Raw genomic sequence first — 16,319 nt, forward strand, 5'->3', positions numbered from 1 at the left:
TTTTAGAGAACCCTTAACAGATCCAAGATCGTGATCAATGTTTATGCATTTCCTCCGGGATCAACAAAGTCATCTGAATTGAATCACAAGGAATCAGTTATCTGTTGTTGTTGATGATGTTGATGTTGTTGTTGTTGACTCCAGGTGAAGTATAAGAACAATCAGAGACATAAGGTCGAGCCATCAGCTGACCTGCCCAACCTGCTGCACCTGGAGCACACCCTCCACGCCAGCAAGCTGCAGAGCAACGTACGCTCAAACCATCATCCAGTGATCCATCAGCTGGTTGACTGATTGGTTAATTGGTTGGTTGATTGGTTAAGTGATTGGTTGATTGCTGCTGCAGGTGGAGTACAGGAAGAAGTATGAGCAGGCTAAGGGACATTACCATGCAGCTCTGGACACTGCTGAACAGCTCCACCACAGGGAGAACGCCGTACTGCACAGCCAGGTAGAGCAACACCTTCATGCACACACACCAAATAAACACAAATATAAGCACATACACACATACGTTCACACACTCCAGCAGTCTACTGTAGCTTTATTGTTTGTGTGTTTGTTGTAGGTTAAGTACCGGGAGGAGTATGAGAAGAACAAGGGTCGTTCTCAGATGGAGTTTGGAGACACGCAGACCTACAAAGTCTCCAAGGAGGCCCAGAAGATGCAGAGCGAGGTGAGATCACACACACTCATACACACACATATACACATACACACACGCACACAGTGTTCTTAATGCCTTTGATTCTCAGAGGGAGTACAGGAAGGACTATGAGGAGCAGGTAAAGGGGAGGGCCCAGCTGGAGGTGGAGCTAACACCTGGATACCTGACAGCACGCCACGCCACAGCCCTGATCAGCGAGGTCACGCACACACACTTACGGACTGACACACTCACAAACATATCATTATGTACACATTCAAACTCAAAACAGTTTCCCTTCATGATGACTAGGGTCTGGATGTCTAATCCCACTAATCCCACTCTCCCTGCTGTCTTTGGCCAATAGAAGGAGTACAGGAAGGACATGGAACAGGAAGTGAAGGGGCGGGGCTTGGGTCTGGAGGAGTATCCTGATTTGCTACGAGCCAAAAACGCCAGTCAGATACTGAACGAGGTACTGATGTCATAGTCTCTTCTTCTGTTTCGTTCTCTCTCCCAATCTCTTACACACACACACACACTCATTCCATCCTTCTGTAACAGTGAGTTAGAAGTGTGTGTTCTTTGTGTCTCAAACAGAAGGAGTACCGTAAGGACCTGGGGACGGAGATCCTGGGGAAAGGCATGGAGCTCAACTCTGACATCCTGGAGATACAGAGAGCCAAGAGGGCCTCCGAGATCACCAGCCAGGTGGGAACACACACACCCACACTTAGTCATTTAGCAGACGCTCTTATCCAGAGCGACTTACAGTAAATACAGGGACATTCCCCAGAGGCAAGTAGGGTAAAGTGCCTTGCCCAAGGACACTACGTCATTTGGCTCAGCTGGGAATCGAACTGGCGACGTTCAGATTACTAGCCGATTCCCCACCGCTCAGCCACCTGACTCACACAAGCACACTATCACAAATACAAATCCTCACAACACTGTGTGTGTGTGTGTGTGTGTGTTTGTGTCTTGCAGGCATCTTATAAGCAGTCTGCCAAGCTGAGAGAGAGCTCGTTTGGAACCGTGACAGACACTCCCGAGCTCCTGCACGCTGCCTACCTGAAGGATGTGTACAGTCAGGTACTGGAGAGAGGGGGAGAGGAAGAGAGAAATGGAGGGGTGGAGATAGAGGGGGATGCAAGGAGAGCTTTACAGTATACGTGTGTGTTTGTCTTGTAGAAGAAGTACAAGGATGAAGCAGAGAGGATGAAGGGCTCCTTCGCCCAGGTGTACGACACCCCTGAGATGGAACGAGTCAGAACCAACCAGAGGAACATCAGCTCAGTGAGTGTTAACACACACACACACACTTACTGTGCACAGGCACTTTCAATACCATTTCAAGTTACATGGCAGAATTCAAAATACATCAGGCATTCTCATTTCACAGCATAAATTCTGATTTCATGCCTCCAAACTTGTAATGACACACCACTCAGCATGATCAAAACCAGCATGTTTTTATTACGTAACACTATCTACCAAGCTCTCACACAATATTTACATCCTGATTTACCTACTAATTTCAGTCTGGGGATTTTGAAATTACCACACTATCTCACTCTTCCTCCCTGACTCTCTCTCTCCCTCTTTCTTTCTCCTGTGTCCTGTCTCCTTATCTCCTGTTTCCTTTCTCCTTCCCTCCTGCAGATGTATTATACCTGGGACTCCAAAGTGATGAAAGGTCTGATGTCATCCGTGAGCGATACCCCAGAGATCGTCCTGGCCAGGGAGAGCACCAAGAAGATCAGCAACGTGAGGGCCTCTTCATCTCCCTCAATCCTGTCTTCATCTTCCTCTTCCTCCTCCTCCTCCTCCTCATTATCATTATAACCTCCAAGTGTCATCAGATATCACCTACCATCCTCACCTTTCCTCTCACCCTCCAGCTCACCCGGTACCGGGACAGTTCTCTCACCTGCTGTGGTGTGTGTGACCCCCCAGGTCCAGTACAGGGAGGGGGTGGGCAGTGGAACCGCTGTCATGGATACACCCGAGATGGAGAGGGTCCGCAGGAACCAGGAGAACATCAGCTCTGTGAGCCGCACACAACCACACACACACACAACCACACACACACAACCACACACACACACAACCACACAACCACACACAACCACACACACACAACCATACACACACACAACCACACACACACAACCACACGCACACAACCACACACACACAACCACACGCACACAACCACACACACAACCACACACACATGCAACCAAGGACACACACAATTAAACAGATTCACACCCACTTACACAACCACACCGATATGCTACCACACACACTCTGTCATGATTTGTTTTGATGAATGACTGAACAAATTATTGAATTAATGGTTGAATGTGGCAACGAACTGTGTTACACATTACCATGAAGGCAGAGCAGACTACAAATACACACTCTACTGAACATGACCATGACATCACACTAAAACCATCTCTCACCCTCCCCAAACACACAAAAGTGTGTGTGTGTGTGTGTGTGTGAACACCAGATCATTAGTGAGCCACTGAACAATCCTCTATTGATAGGCCAGGCAAACAGGAGGGCCAGGGGGAACCAACCAACCAGCTCAGGATCCCTGGCGCCATGGTGACCAGACCATGCTGCCGTTGCAGCTTAGCTGCCAATCACTAATGAGCACACTAGTAGTGTGTGTGGGTGGAGAAGGGGGTTTCATGGCTGTCTGAACAACTTTAGCAGGAAAGACTAAAAGTCTTGATTCGCTACTTTCTTTCATCACTATGTTTGTCCATCCCTTCCTTCATGTCCATCCATCCCTCCCTCCAGGTGAAGTATAAGAAGCCTGTTGGCCAGGCCACCAGTATGGGTGTGACTCCAGAGCTGGAGAGAGTCAGGCAGAACCAGGACAACATCAGCTCGGCAAGTCAACACCACTACGCATGCTCATGTCTCTACACATTTAGAGACAAATATATTTTATGTATGAATATAAATCTATATAGTATATATAGAGACACATGCCATCAACACATATTATCATTCAGTACCTGCCTCAATAGAAATGTTTGTGTGTGTGTGTTTGTGTGTGTGTGTGTGTGTGGTGTGTCATTCCAGGTGAAGTACCAGCGTGGGTTGCAGGAGATGCGAGGGAGGAGCTGTATGGAGCTGGACACACCTGAATTAAGGCGTGTCAGGAAGTCCCAGAACAGCATCTCCATGGTAGCGATGCAGTTACCATGGCAGCGTTTCTGACTGTGGGCGGAGCTAACACGACTGAGGAGCACAGAGGGTGGTTGGATGCTGCACTGGTATTAACACATAATTATGTGTGTGTGTGTGTTGTAACTAATAAAGGACTTTTTTCACTTGTTCCTGTGTGGAGTTTCATTTGCTCGTTGACCAAATGCACCCTTAAAAATGGTTGTGTGTGTGGGCAAGGGGTGTGTGTGTGTTACAGGATGATGTACACAGTCTGTGTGTTAGTATTTGACTATAACTCTTCAACAATGTGTGCGTTGCATGTTCTAGTATCACTGTTATCTGTCTAATTCTTGCTCTGTTTTCCCTCCAGTTGTTATTGGAGTTGAGCAGTATTGACTGTGTGTGTGTGTGTCCTGTCCTGCCCCAGGCCAAGTACCATGAGGACTTTGAGCGTGAGAGGGGGCGTGGCTACACACCAGTGATGGAGGACGTGGGCATGGATAGGTTGCAACGGTCCAATCACATGATGATGGAGGCGGGGTATAAGGGGGTCCACCCCCAGGTGGTGGAGATGGACAGGCGACCTGGCATCATTGTAGGTAAGGAGCAACCAGGGTTCGAATTACGGGGGGGTTTGGGGGGTTTGACCCCCCTAATTAAGACTTGGACCCCCCCAAAAGAGGTAAAAACAACAGGTCTGGGGGGCCGATGCATTTATATATCGTTCTTACCTGTAATCGTAAATATTACTTTACGCCCTGGAGAAAAAGTTGACCCCCCCGATTGTCATTGTACAATTCGCACTCTGGGAGCAACAGTTAAAGTTCATGAGGTCATCATAGGATCGTTGCAGTCAGAGGTCCAATGAGGTTTAGTGCTGGTCAACACAAGATGTAGACCCCGACTCTCATTATATGTTTTACCTTTTGAGTACCAGCTTGGACTTCCTGTTTATCGGGTCACAAAGAGGCTTTTGTGCCACAAAGACCAATCATGCCTCTCTTCGTTTGTTTTTCCTTCCTGTCTCTTCTGTGTGAATTACCTTTGACCCTGTATAACCTCTCCATCTCTGGGGTCAAAGACATGAAGGTGTGGAGGACTGACCCTGGTTCCATCTTTGACTTTGACCCTGTGGAAGATAACATACAGTCTAAAAGCCTGAGGAGAATGTCTGGTATTTCTCTCCATACAACATCCTCTCCTCACTCCTCTCCTTTTCTCCCCTTTCCGCTCCACTCCTCTCTCCTTTCCTTCTCTTCTCATATCTATTCCCCATTCCCCTCCCCATTTATCCGCTTTTCATTTATAGTTTGTTCATTCTCTGTCTCTCATGCCAACCATTAGTCATGTACATTTTTCTAATCCCTGTCTTTTCCTGACTGTGTCCCTCCTTCCCTTCTCCCCCTTTTCACTTCTTCCTCTAATCTTGCCTGTCTGTTCGCCTCCCTCCATCCTGCGCTGCCTCTCTCGGTCCGTGTGTGTCTGCTGCCCCCTGGTGGTGGTGCTGTGTTAGAGCGGGCCAGCCGTCTGAGCAGGCAGGTCTCCCAGCAGTCCCTCCAGTCCCAGCCTGCCTCTCTGAGCTCTCTGGCCTCTGAGCCCTGGGACCACAGCCTGTCTGTCTGCAGCGGCACTTCCACCCCAGGTCTGCCAGGGTGTCTTTGTGTGTGTATTGTGGAGGGCGGTGTTGTTAAAGAGATCCTGTGCACATTGTAGTTTTAAATCTAAACTCTCACAGTTCTCTTTCTAACACACAGGAAACAGGATGTATTTCTCACCTTTTCCCCACTCATGTGACTGGTAACATCTTAACTTCACCTCTTACAGACAGTCTGGACAAGCAAGAGAAAGCTAAATCTTCTGATTGGCTAAGCACTGAGCACCAAACCCTGCCTTGCAACACAGTCCTCCATGTATGCTACATTATGTACACTGATCAATGTACAAATGTTTGTGTATCACCACCCTTCAGCTCCTGTTCTTCCTGGGGCATACCATCAGAGTGTTCCACAGCAGCAGCAGGGATATGGTTACATGCACCAGACCAGCATGTCCTCAGTGAGGTCCATCCAGTCCCCCCCACACTCCACCACCATGGTATGTTCTGACAACACTCCCTCCTCCTCAACTTCATCTTATTGATTTATTGAACTGACAATATCATTTAAAATCTTGGACTGACATTGCGTTCCATGTGGTTGCCATGGTGTCTGTGTAGAGAGTGTACCGGGCGCTGTATGATTACGCTGCCCAGGACCATGACGAGGTGTCGTTCCGTGACGGTGACATCATCGTCAACGCCCAGTCAATCGACGAGGGTTGGATGTACGGGACGGTGCAGAGAACGGGGAAGTCTGGCATGCTGCCGGCCAACTACGTGGAGGGATTCAACTAGACTCGGGACTGGACCTGGGACTGGACCCGGGACTGGACCTGGGACTGGACCCGGGACTGGACCTGGGACTGGATCCGGGACTGGATCCGGGACTGGACCTGACTCAGTCCGGGGGGGGCTTCCTCTCCTCTACCTCTGTCTTCTCTCTTCTTCTTGCCATCTGTCTTTTCTTTCTCCTCTTTTATTCCTAATATTCAGCTATCTGTTCAGCTAGACATCAACACTAACCCCTCTGCTTGTTAAAGGAGGAGAAGCAAAAAACGATTTCTTACTGTCCAATCCAATCCTGACTAGCATACAGACAGGTCACACAACATGCAGACTGACACAGACATAGATACAGACAAAAATATGATATTGTTCTTTGTTTTTATTAATACACTTCTACATGTTTCTCTTGACACAAAGTAACCTTACAAAACAACATTGAACATTAATAAGACAGGCATAATATTCAAATTAAGTATCAAAACTATTGTATTTTACCTTCACGTTTTGTTGCCAGAAAGCATATTCCTTTACATTGATGGTTGAATCACAAATTGTCGTATTTGACTGTCTAGTTTCACTCTCTGTGGTCAACAATTAAAGAAAACATTTGGGAGTACAAGAGTTAAACTGGAAATCCATGACTTACTTTAGTAGTTTTATTTACAATCATGATGGAAGGGACAGTATCCCAAGAAGTAGCCCAAGAATATGGTTTATAAATCACTTTATGTTCAGATATTTTTTCTCGTTTAGTTTGGTTTTTAATTGTTTCTCATTTAAACCAACATTAAACAAATTGTCATTAATTGCAGTGTTTCACGTGTGGAAAATAAACTTTCTTTGTCAACATTTGTGTGTCGTTAGTTTACTTTTGAAGACGTAAAAATTCTAATGTAATTTCTGTTCTGTATATCCCAGCATCAGAAGATTTTTTACTGTATATTAAGGGTACTAGTATGAGTGACCACTGCCAGAGTAAGTTTCATGCATGTGGCACTTTCCTAGTCAGAGTTATCAGGGGGTGAATTTTGTGGCAAGACACAATAATGCAAATCAGTGACATGTTTTGAATTTTAAAAGGCATTGAATACTCATTGCAATTTACACACCACCGAATTTGCTGGTTTTGAATTCACCTCTTTAATATTGAAATATTAATTTAATTAAATGTTTAAAAAACAATCCGATTCAAATTCGAGGTCTGGACATTCTGATTGTTCAAATTCGAGTTGTAAAATTCGGATTCCAAAAATTATGTTCCAAAAATTCAAGATTCAGAAATTCAAAGAGAACAAAATTCAGGCTGCAATTCAGATCACCTAAAACTGCCGAAAAATTTCGACCCCCAAAAATTAAGATTGGAACATCTGGGATACCAAGGATAGGTAAGGCAATCGAGCCTGAATGCAATTCACTTCCCCGAGAAGGGTCTAACCATAGATCAGGGGTGTCGAACTCCGGTCCTCGAGGGCCGCTGTCCTGCATGTTTTAGATTTTTCCCTGCTCCAACACACCTGATTCAATTAAATGGTTTGTTATAACGACCCTTCATTCAAATCAGGTGAGCTGGATCAGGGAAACATCTAAAACATGCAGGACAGCGGCCCTCGAGGACCGGACTTCGACACCCCTGCCATAGATCTATCTATGGGTCTTACCGCAGACCACCCCCTGAGGCCCTCCTCATCCAGGTGTAACTGCAGCCAGTCATACATGCATACATGCAGATCAGTCACACAATTACTGCCTGGGAGTTTTTTCGTATCAAATTTTAACCTTAAGCATTTGAGCAGCCTGCATTTGTTCTATTTGACTTTTTAGTTTTGTATTTCGTATTTTTATTGATTTATTGTAAGATCAATGTAAAACTGTCCGTTTTCTAGAATGCGCATGCGCATTGATACCCCAGAACTCAAGGCTTGACTAGGGAAGCACGACGAATGCATAGTAGTTGATACAGAGACGGAGAGCAAACGGAATCTGCTTCAAAATGATGAAACTACTACCCAAACTACTGCTGCTAGTATTACTAGCTTTCCCGGCCACGATCTTTATGAAAGGTGGGTGCATTCAATTTGTATTAATGGTGAGCTATATTGAAATATCCATAAGTTTGCCTCTCCTAATGTCTATAAGCTTGCTAGCTAATAGCACGACCGTGATGCCAGTCAGGAATAATGCCGCTCGCATACACAAAGCTAGTAGCGAGCAAAATTCAATGAGAAGGCCATACAGGCTTGTTCGCCTTTTACATGTGCAGCAACATGACTGTCTGTACTTTTGACAGCTGCGATATTGAACCCCCTCGATGACAAAGTACTTGAACCTCGCTATCTAAGCCAAATCAGACATTTCAAATGTTGCATTTTGTCAACTAGCTAAATGATTGGGTTCTCAGTTTGCTAAGCTATTCGATCGGTTTCGTCATACTAGACTGACGTGTCCTTAAAATTAGCTAGCTAGCGTGTTACAACGTGTTGCTAGTTAGCAGGCTAACGTTAGCTTTGTCGGCTGCCATTCCAGTTTGCTTGTATGAAATCATTGTCAAACATAACCCACGGGTAACCAAATATGATTACTAATGGCTCTACATTTGATAATCGAGTTACTAAATTAATCCCGTGAGCAAGCCCAGATAACACTTGCATGGCTAGCTAATAGCTAATAGTTGATAGTGTATTGCTGGGCACGTCAGTACCTGCTTGCTAAAATCCATGGCATACAACCTCAATTTTTTTGGCAAAGCCTGGGATGTCATCCAGCTAGTGCTAGCTAGCCTAATTATACTAAGTTTCTGGACGGTGTGATTGGCTAGATTCAGATTGCATTCCTTACGCCATTAAGTATGGATATACTGCTCGTTACCCTGCCTCGGTAGACACACAGCCAGCTTTCTTTTTAATAGTATTTTTAGGACGACGACGACATGAGTGTTGCTATTTAGCCTAGTAGCTAGTGTGTTTAAGTGTTTAAGGTTTTCGTCTGTTTCCTGCAGGGCCGATGGCGGTAGCCCAGGATGCGACCGAGGACGAGGAAGCGGCAGAAGTTGAGGAAGACAGTGTGGATGACGTGACAGCTGAGGATGAAGATGATGAGGCTGAGGTTGAAGATGATGAAAACACAGAACTGGTAAAAAAGAGTTGTATTTATAACCATGAATAGAGCATTTATCAGTTTTGCGTGAGGCCAGTATCACAGACGACATGCCTCTGGATGTATGCTTGGTTCTGATATTGTGTCTGTGTTTATATCTAGACAGAAGAAAAAGAGGAAGAGGAAGAGGAGGAGGAGGCACTGACTGGAGAGGTGAAGGCCTCTCCTAATGCTGACACCACCATCCTATTCGTCAAGGGAGATGGTAAGACATTTCAACACACTACAAACCTGTGTCTACTACATGGGTTCAAATCCCAACTCAAAGCACTGCTCCAGGTTCCTTTCCTATCTTCATTTTGCCATCTATTGAGAAAATAGCCTAACACAGACATTTCTCTTTCTAAAACAGTCCATCTCTCTCTCTCATTTTTCCTTTCTACATTGCTCAGACTTCCCTGCAAACGAAATTGTCAAGTTCCTGATGGGATTTAGCAACAAGGGCAGCACTGACAACTTTGTGGTGGAGTCTCTGGACGCCTCCTTCCGTTACCCACAGGACTTCCAGTTCTACATCCAGAACTTCACCGCTCTGCAAGTAGGTGACAAGGATTCCAGAACACTGTTGTTTATAATATAGTATTATATAATATAGTATTGTTGGTAGTAATGTGTGTCATGTTGTGTTTCAGCTGGGCATTGTGGTTCCTCCAGGCCGCCAGGCCACCTTTGAGTACTCCTTCATCCCTGCTGAGCAAATGGGAGGAAGACCTTTCGGACTGGTCATCAACCTCAACTACAAAGACAGCAACGTGAGTTACCTACTTACTTTCACTGGGAGAGAGAGAGGGAATTTCAAAATACCCAGTCTTAAATGAGTAGCTAAATCAGGATGTAAATATTGTGTGAGAGCTTGGTAGATAGTGTTACTATAGTGTTACGTAATAAAAACGTTAAACACGTTTCAAGGATTGTTTGGCAGAGGTGTAAGAGCTCTGGCTAAGGTTTTGTGTTCTTGCATGGTCCTCTGATTCAGACCAGTTTGACTCGCATCTCTCCCCCTCCCACCAAAGGGTAACGTGTTCCAGGATGCAGTGTTTAACCAGACTGTGACCATCACTGAGAAGGAGGACGGTTTGGACGGAGAGACGTAAGTCATCTGACTTGAGGTCCTACTACACGGCTCTGCTCAGATGAAGCTATTCTTCAGCCCCGCCACCTAGGGGCGATATAGGTTGTTTAACACACCTCTCTTCTCCTACTCAGGATCTTTATGTATGTGTTCCTGTCTGGCCTGGGGCTGCTGGTAGTTGTCGGCCTTCACCAGCTGCTAGAATCCAGAAAGGTAAAAGACTTCAACTCGCATGACTATATACAGTCTCACAAAGTCACATGGAGAGAGACGGCGAACAGTTCTTTGGATAGGATGTCTGTTCCATGAGGGAGGAGCTCCGTCCCAAATCAGTCCAGGAAGGTTAGACAAACAGATAGTGAAGCATTGATAGCATTGTGTGAGTGCTGCTGTTTTGTTGTTGCAGGCTGAGGACAGTGACATCAAGAGAAGGATCAGAGAGGGTACCAGCATTTTTTGGAGGAACTACAAGATAGACAGGGTCAGAGAAGGCAGCTTGTCAGAACCTCAGGGAGATGAGTTGTTCACACAACAGCTTTTCATGCAGTTTTAAAATAATGCCTGCCTGCACAACAGCATTCAAAGTCTCGTGATCAAACTGGCATCCTAAACATGATGTTTTGTTGAGGCTGTTGGATGTCTCGTCTTTCTTTAGACAGCCAGCTTGGTTGTGTCAGTATCACAGAAACAGGAAGTAAAGATTGAGAGAGGGAGGAGGGTGAAGTAGGAAGTGAAGTGCCCGGGTATAAATTGAGGACGTCTTACAGTATGTCGTAAGATGAATCGGATTACTTCCTGCACTGTTTGGTCACTTCCTGTGTGTGTGTTTGTCTGTTTTCACACAGAGGAGACGTCCTACTGCCAAGGTGGAGATGGGAACATCTAGTCACAATGACGTGGACATGAGCTGGATCCCCCAGGAGACCCTCAATCAGATCAGTAAGTGTGTGTGTGTGTGTGTGTGCGCACTGCGCAAAACGGCCATGCCTCGGTCCAGTCTGGTCTGATCTGTCTACTCGCATGGGTGACCAACTGCCTGCTTACCTCCATCTATACTCTGTTCCAGAGTGTTCTCCTGTCAAACCTGTAAGCTTTTATTAGTAACCCTGTTCTGTGCCTACTGTGGTCCCTGGCGGGGTCCTTTCTGGGGAGGTGGGGGCTCCCCGGGGTCTGACTGCTGTTACCTGGCTTGGGTTTCTACAAAGCTGCTCTCTCTTCATGCATGGGGGAAACTCACTCAACTTTTCTTTCTCCTTCTCTTTTACTGTCTCCTGTGTCCTTGCCTCTCCAGTGCAGAGTCGTAGAGGTGAGATCTTCTCTTCTATCACTGGTGCTGTGGTAGCTCCGTTAGTAGATATTCAGTCTTTAGTCAGTAATGTAACGGATTCTATGTATATTCTGTAGTAATCAAAGTGTGGTGGTGGTCCATAGGATCCCAGCGTTCCTGACAATAACCCCACTCTCCCTCCCCCAGACAAAGCTTCCCCCAGACGATCTCCTCGCAAGAGGAACCAGAAACGCTCTGCTGGCTCAGACGAGTGACACGCTTCGTCCTCGCCAAACCACGCCTCCGCCTGGTATGTGGTGCTGCCTTGGCAACGCTGTACTGCGCCAGTACCCTTCGCCACTTATCTGCTGGGGACAGAACAAACAACACAACAATAACGACAATTAAGCTGACCTCCCTTCAGAGGACTAGTGCCAACCTTTGCAAAGGACGGCCTTTTGTACACAAACAACTAACAGTTTCGAATGACAACAACGCCATCACCAAAACGGTCTCCTTTAGTGTGAATGATTCCCCTGTCCAAGCTGTATCTGAGCAGGGCTGTGGAATGACTGAAGACCAATGGAGGAGTGGGTTCAGAGATGAGTGGTGTGGTTCTGAAGTGGTGGGGTAGAAGGAAATGCTACACTTGAGGGTTTTGGTGACTCTCGAGTGATGGTTTTATGTTGGGACTGTCTTCATTCAAGTCTTCAGGGCATAATAGATTCTGTGGGTGGGGCAGTGGTGGTCTATAAAGCCATGATCACATTTTTTCTTAAATTTTACTTTTGTGTGTTTTTTATTTTTGCACTGGTTAAACTGCACATTCTGGGTGTCTGCCTGTAGTTCTTCTGGTGGCCTGAGGGGCAGAGAGGGCGCCAGAGTCCCGGCTGCTTTTTCTGCCCACAGGCTTTGAGGTTCTTGTCCACTGTCTGAAGTGCACTGCTACACTCCTCTATTACTCTTGACATCTTGGATGACTTTGGACACACGATAGGGGAAGGGGATACTATCAAACTGGGACATATTCCATTACAAAATGTGTTTTATTTCGCTCCTTAGTCACTTCCTTGCAAAAGCTCCAGGGTGTGTGTCCATAACTGGACATGGCCCTGTCCTACTGTGTGCATGGAAGTTAATGAGTTGACATAGGAGGCAATGTTTTTGGAATATAACGTATCTCTTTATGGTTTCTCCTCTCACTGCCCTCAATGTGCCTGTTTTTTTTACTTTTTGCTTTCTGTTAACTGTAATTTAATGTAAATTAAGTTTAATTCTTCATACACCAGGCTTCATTTCACAATAAAACTGTCAGAATTGTAAAAAAAAAAAAAAAAAAAATCTTTCTTTTAGAATTTTTTTTTTTTTTTTGTAAGAGTGTGTGTGTATATAAATATTGCTTAATGCACTGGTGAAAATGCAGACTGGGGTGGCTAATGTGAGTTTATTAAACTGGAGTGAATTCCTTGGTTTGTGGGCTTTTTACATGCCATTAAATCCAAACCTCTGGAGCCTAGTTATCAGACCATCGTTTATAGACATTGTAGGTGGGCTGTCCTGGGAAAACAGAATCCTAATCTAGGATTATAGAAACCCAGTGTTAACAACCCATTAATTAAGAGAAGTTGAAGGGTTTTGTGTTGAACTGGTCTACGTTTGGGCCAGAGAGGCTGGTCTTGTAACCTGTTTTACCAAACAAGATGGTTGCCTGTTTAGTGACTATTTTAGACTATAGAAATCAAATTGAAAGTTCTTTATTTGAATGAATTCTTGAATGAAAATATTCGATTGTGAGTTTTAAACCGTTCTGCTGCATTGTATTTGTGGAGTATGAAAGAGCTGGTGGTGCAAATTGTTGTAGAAAATAAAGGAAAGTTTAAGTGCTCATGTGTTTGCACTGTGGTTTTCTCAACCAGATCAGATATGAAACGATGTGAAGGTGAAGTCCCACATCTCACATGACCACAATGTAACTTTCAAGTTAAAATAAACAATTTAAAATTTGAACCCAGGCTGTTGCAGTACTGCCCAAGCATGCCTTAAAGAGCATGCACACTAACCCAGTGAGCTAACAGGGGAGCCCTGCTTTCTTCAGTGACACCCCAACTCTGCAGGGTGTTACAACTAGATAGTTCAATGTCAAATTTAAATGTTGAGTGGAGATTGTTTTGATCCCTGATAGCTCAGTGGTTAAGGATGTGGGCTGCTGTGTGAGTGGTCTTGAGATTTGAACCAGGGGTACCATGTCTGGTAGACTCAATGGTACACATGCTTATCCACTGAGCCAGAGGTTTCCTGGTAAGTTACTCTACAAGACTTTAATTGCCCTTATGACACGCAAAGGACAACGTATGTTTCGTTTCTGCTAATGCCAAGTTATAAAACAGAATTATCTGCCTTCTAATCATACTTGCAAAACAAGTGAAAGTTTGCTGAAGGATTTCTAAGAACATTCACAAATTACAGAAAAGTCCAAAGTTGACTTTTCTTGAATAGACTTATTTATTTTTGCAACACGGTTAAATATTAAACAGAAATGTACAGCTTACCGTCTATTAGGGGTGGGAATCTTTTGGTACCATCAATTCTTCCGATTCTTGGGGGTCACGATTCGATAGATCGATTCACGCTCTTTTCGATTTATTAATAAAATTGCGATTAAATATATGCTTACCTAAAATTTTATTTTAATCTTTGTGGTCTCAATGTCTTAAAAAGTTCTTACATTTGACTTACTGAAACCTGTAGGAACCTTGTGATATATTTAAATTAAGTTATAAACCTATTTTGGTTTGAGCGTGTACAAATATTGACCAACTTTCAGACCAAAGTGGCAGCCTTTACCAAATACAAAACAGGGAAAAGTTTAACCCGAAACAGAAAACACCTGACACCAGTCTTGTTTGATTCACACACCTTTCATTAATATATCTTTATTGCTTTTAAATTTTAATCCATACAGATTTTTGTACATGTCTGATTTGTGAAGCACTCATGTACTGCAATACACCATCTATGGGAGAGACGGGACTGTAGAAAAGAGAAGTGTACCATTACATGGTACATTAACATTAGGTACCAGATGCTAATGCTAACAGTACATTAACATTAGGTACCAGATGTTAAATATGCTAACATGAGCTCAAGCTCTGGGCCAGTCCTATCTCTGTGGTAGAGAGGCTGGATGTGGCGACGGCTTTATATGTTCTCTAAGGTTCCCTTTCAAAATGGGCCAGAATGTGATTTGTTCTGGAGTCACAGGAGTTTTAAAGTTTGATCTCCTCCAAAACAAAGAGTTTGAAACGGATGATAATTTATTGTAAAGGGGGGGGGGGGGGGGGTGAACAATGGAAAAGGAAAATAAAGGATTAAAGGAAGAAATTAACTGGAAAAAATTACTTATCTGAGTATTTATACACTTTGTTAAATGCTGCTAAAGAGGGCGAGGCTAGCATGTAAGCTAACATACACACCACTCTGCTCTGCTGGTTGGAGTTCACAGTCAAGTGCTAAATGTAGTGATTGATAGACTTTTTTTAATCATTAAAATACAAAAATCACAACTTGGAAGAACTTTTTGCAACTCAGGTAAAAAAAAAAAAATTAAAAAAAAAATTTGAATATGAATTGTATGGAGACCCTGAGAGCTAAGTAAAGACAGATAGAGAAAATAAACAAAAACCATCCATAAGTGAACAAATTACGGTTAACATGCAAAAAAAGAAAAAACCTAACCTATAAACTCACCTTTTTAACTGAACACAATAGATTTCACAGTTGTATACGTCTTTATATATCTGAGAGAAAGAAAATCATTTATTTGCCAAAACTAAAAATAATGAACAACAAAATAATGATAGACCCACCAGTCATCCATTCGCAGACATAGATCCAATTCTACATAAAGCTTTAGGATCAATAATAGTGATTATTGCTAATTCACGAACATCCCCAGATCAATATCTGTCTCTGAGGGATCTGACTCACCTGACTTCTCTGTTATATGACTGTTCACTCAGGCTCCAAATAAATACATTTAAAACCAGTCCATCATGTCATGCATCCTTATGGAGACACGCCCCCACCCCCCACACAAACAGAGGAAATTATAAGTAAAAAAAAAGAAAGAGAGTGAGAGGGATGGAGCGAATAGCTGAGTCCATACGGACACGGAACAGTTTCCAAGATCGCTACTGCATTCTGCCTGTCTCTCCTGCCGATAACAGCAGCGTCCAAGCGCCAGGGCGCGATACCATAATGCACCACTAGTCTCCCCTGTTGCCATGTGTGGACAACAGAGTGGTCCTTAAAGTTGCATGTGGACTGCCCTCTTTTAATACTCTGTTCAGAACAAACCCCCTCAGGCCGCCTCTGTTCTGTTCCTCTCAATGATTGTGTGCTGTTTATTGTCGTTCATCGTCGTCATCATAGTAGTAGTTTGTTGGTTGGTTAGTGCCATTCAGGCTGCAGCAGTCCATGTTCCAGCATGCTGGGAGGAGGGTCTGTTTAAGCGCCGTATCCCTCCGCCCCTCTGCCGAATCACCACCTCCTGCTTCTGCCCAGGTGACAGTTCATTATGAGCCTTGAGGTTTGATTTGTTTACTTC

At 44.4% G+C, this 16,319-nt stretch overlaps 2 protein-coding genes across 4 annotated transcripts in view; both read left to right on the plus strand.

Moving 5' to 3' along the window:
• LOC124470469 (LIM zinc-binding domain-containing Nebulette-like) overlaps positions 1–7,064 on the plus strand; it is a 21,110-nt gene extending 14,046 nt beyond the window's left edge. The window contains exons 5-9 of one of the 2 annotated variants that reach the window (XM_047024376.1): positions 4,266–4,437; positions 4,920–5,012; positions 5,352–5,480; positions 5,808–5,932; positions 6,054–7,064. In XM_047024376.1, the coding sequence (XP_046880332.1) occupies positions 4,266–4,437; positions 4,920–5,012; positions 5,352–5,480; positions 5,808–5,932; positions 6,054–6,230 (696 nt within the window). In that variant the 3' untranslated portion in view covers positions 6,231–7,064. The remainder of the gene's footprint in view (positions 1–4,265; positions 4,438–4,919; positions 5,013–5,351; positions 5,481–5,807; positions 5,933–6,053) is intronic. The other variant, XM_047024377.1, reaches the window with a different exon arrangement.
• A 1,067-nt stretch (positions 7,065–8,131) lies between these two features.
• ssr1 (signal sequence receptor, alpha) lies at positions 8,132–13,598 on the plus strand. 2 transcript variants are annotated; one of them, XM_047024383.1, is made up of 10 exons: positions 8,132–8,281; positions 9,217–9,350; positions 9,477–9,579; positions 9,767–9,912; positions 10,007–10,126; positions 10,388–10,464; positions 10,581–10,659; positions 11,292–11,385; positions 11,738–11,752; positions 11,921–13,598. In XM_047024383.1, exons 1-10 carry the CDS (start codon positions 8,212–8,214, stop codon positions 11,986–11,988), a joined length of 906 nt encoding a protein of 301 aa, XP_046880339.1. In that variant the 5' UTR covers positions 8,132–8,211; the 3' UTR covers positions 11,989–13,598. The 2 variants fall into 2 exon arrangements, with proteins under 2 accessions (XP_046880339.1, XP_046880340.1); XM_047024384.1 differs by lacking the exon at positions 11,738–11,752.
• Positions 13,599–16,319: the final 2,721 nt, after the last annotated feature.

This window comes from Hypomesus transpacificus, chromosome 8, assembly GCF_021917145.1.
Source record: "Hypomesus transpacificus isolate Combined female chromosome 8, fHypTra1, whole genome shotgun sequence".
Taxonomy (NCBI): Eukaryota; Metazoa; Chordata; class Actinopteri; order Osmeriformes; family Osmeridae; genus Hypomesus; species Hypomesus transpacificus.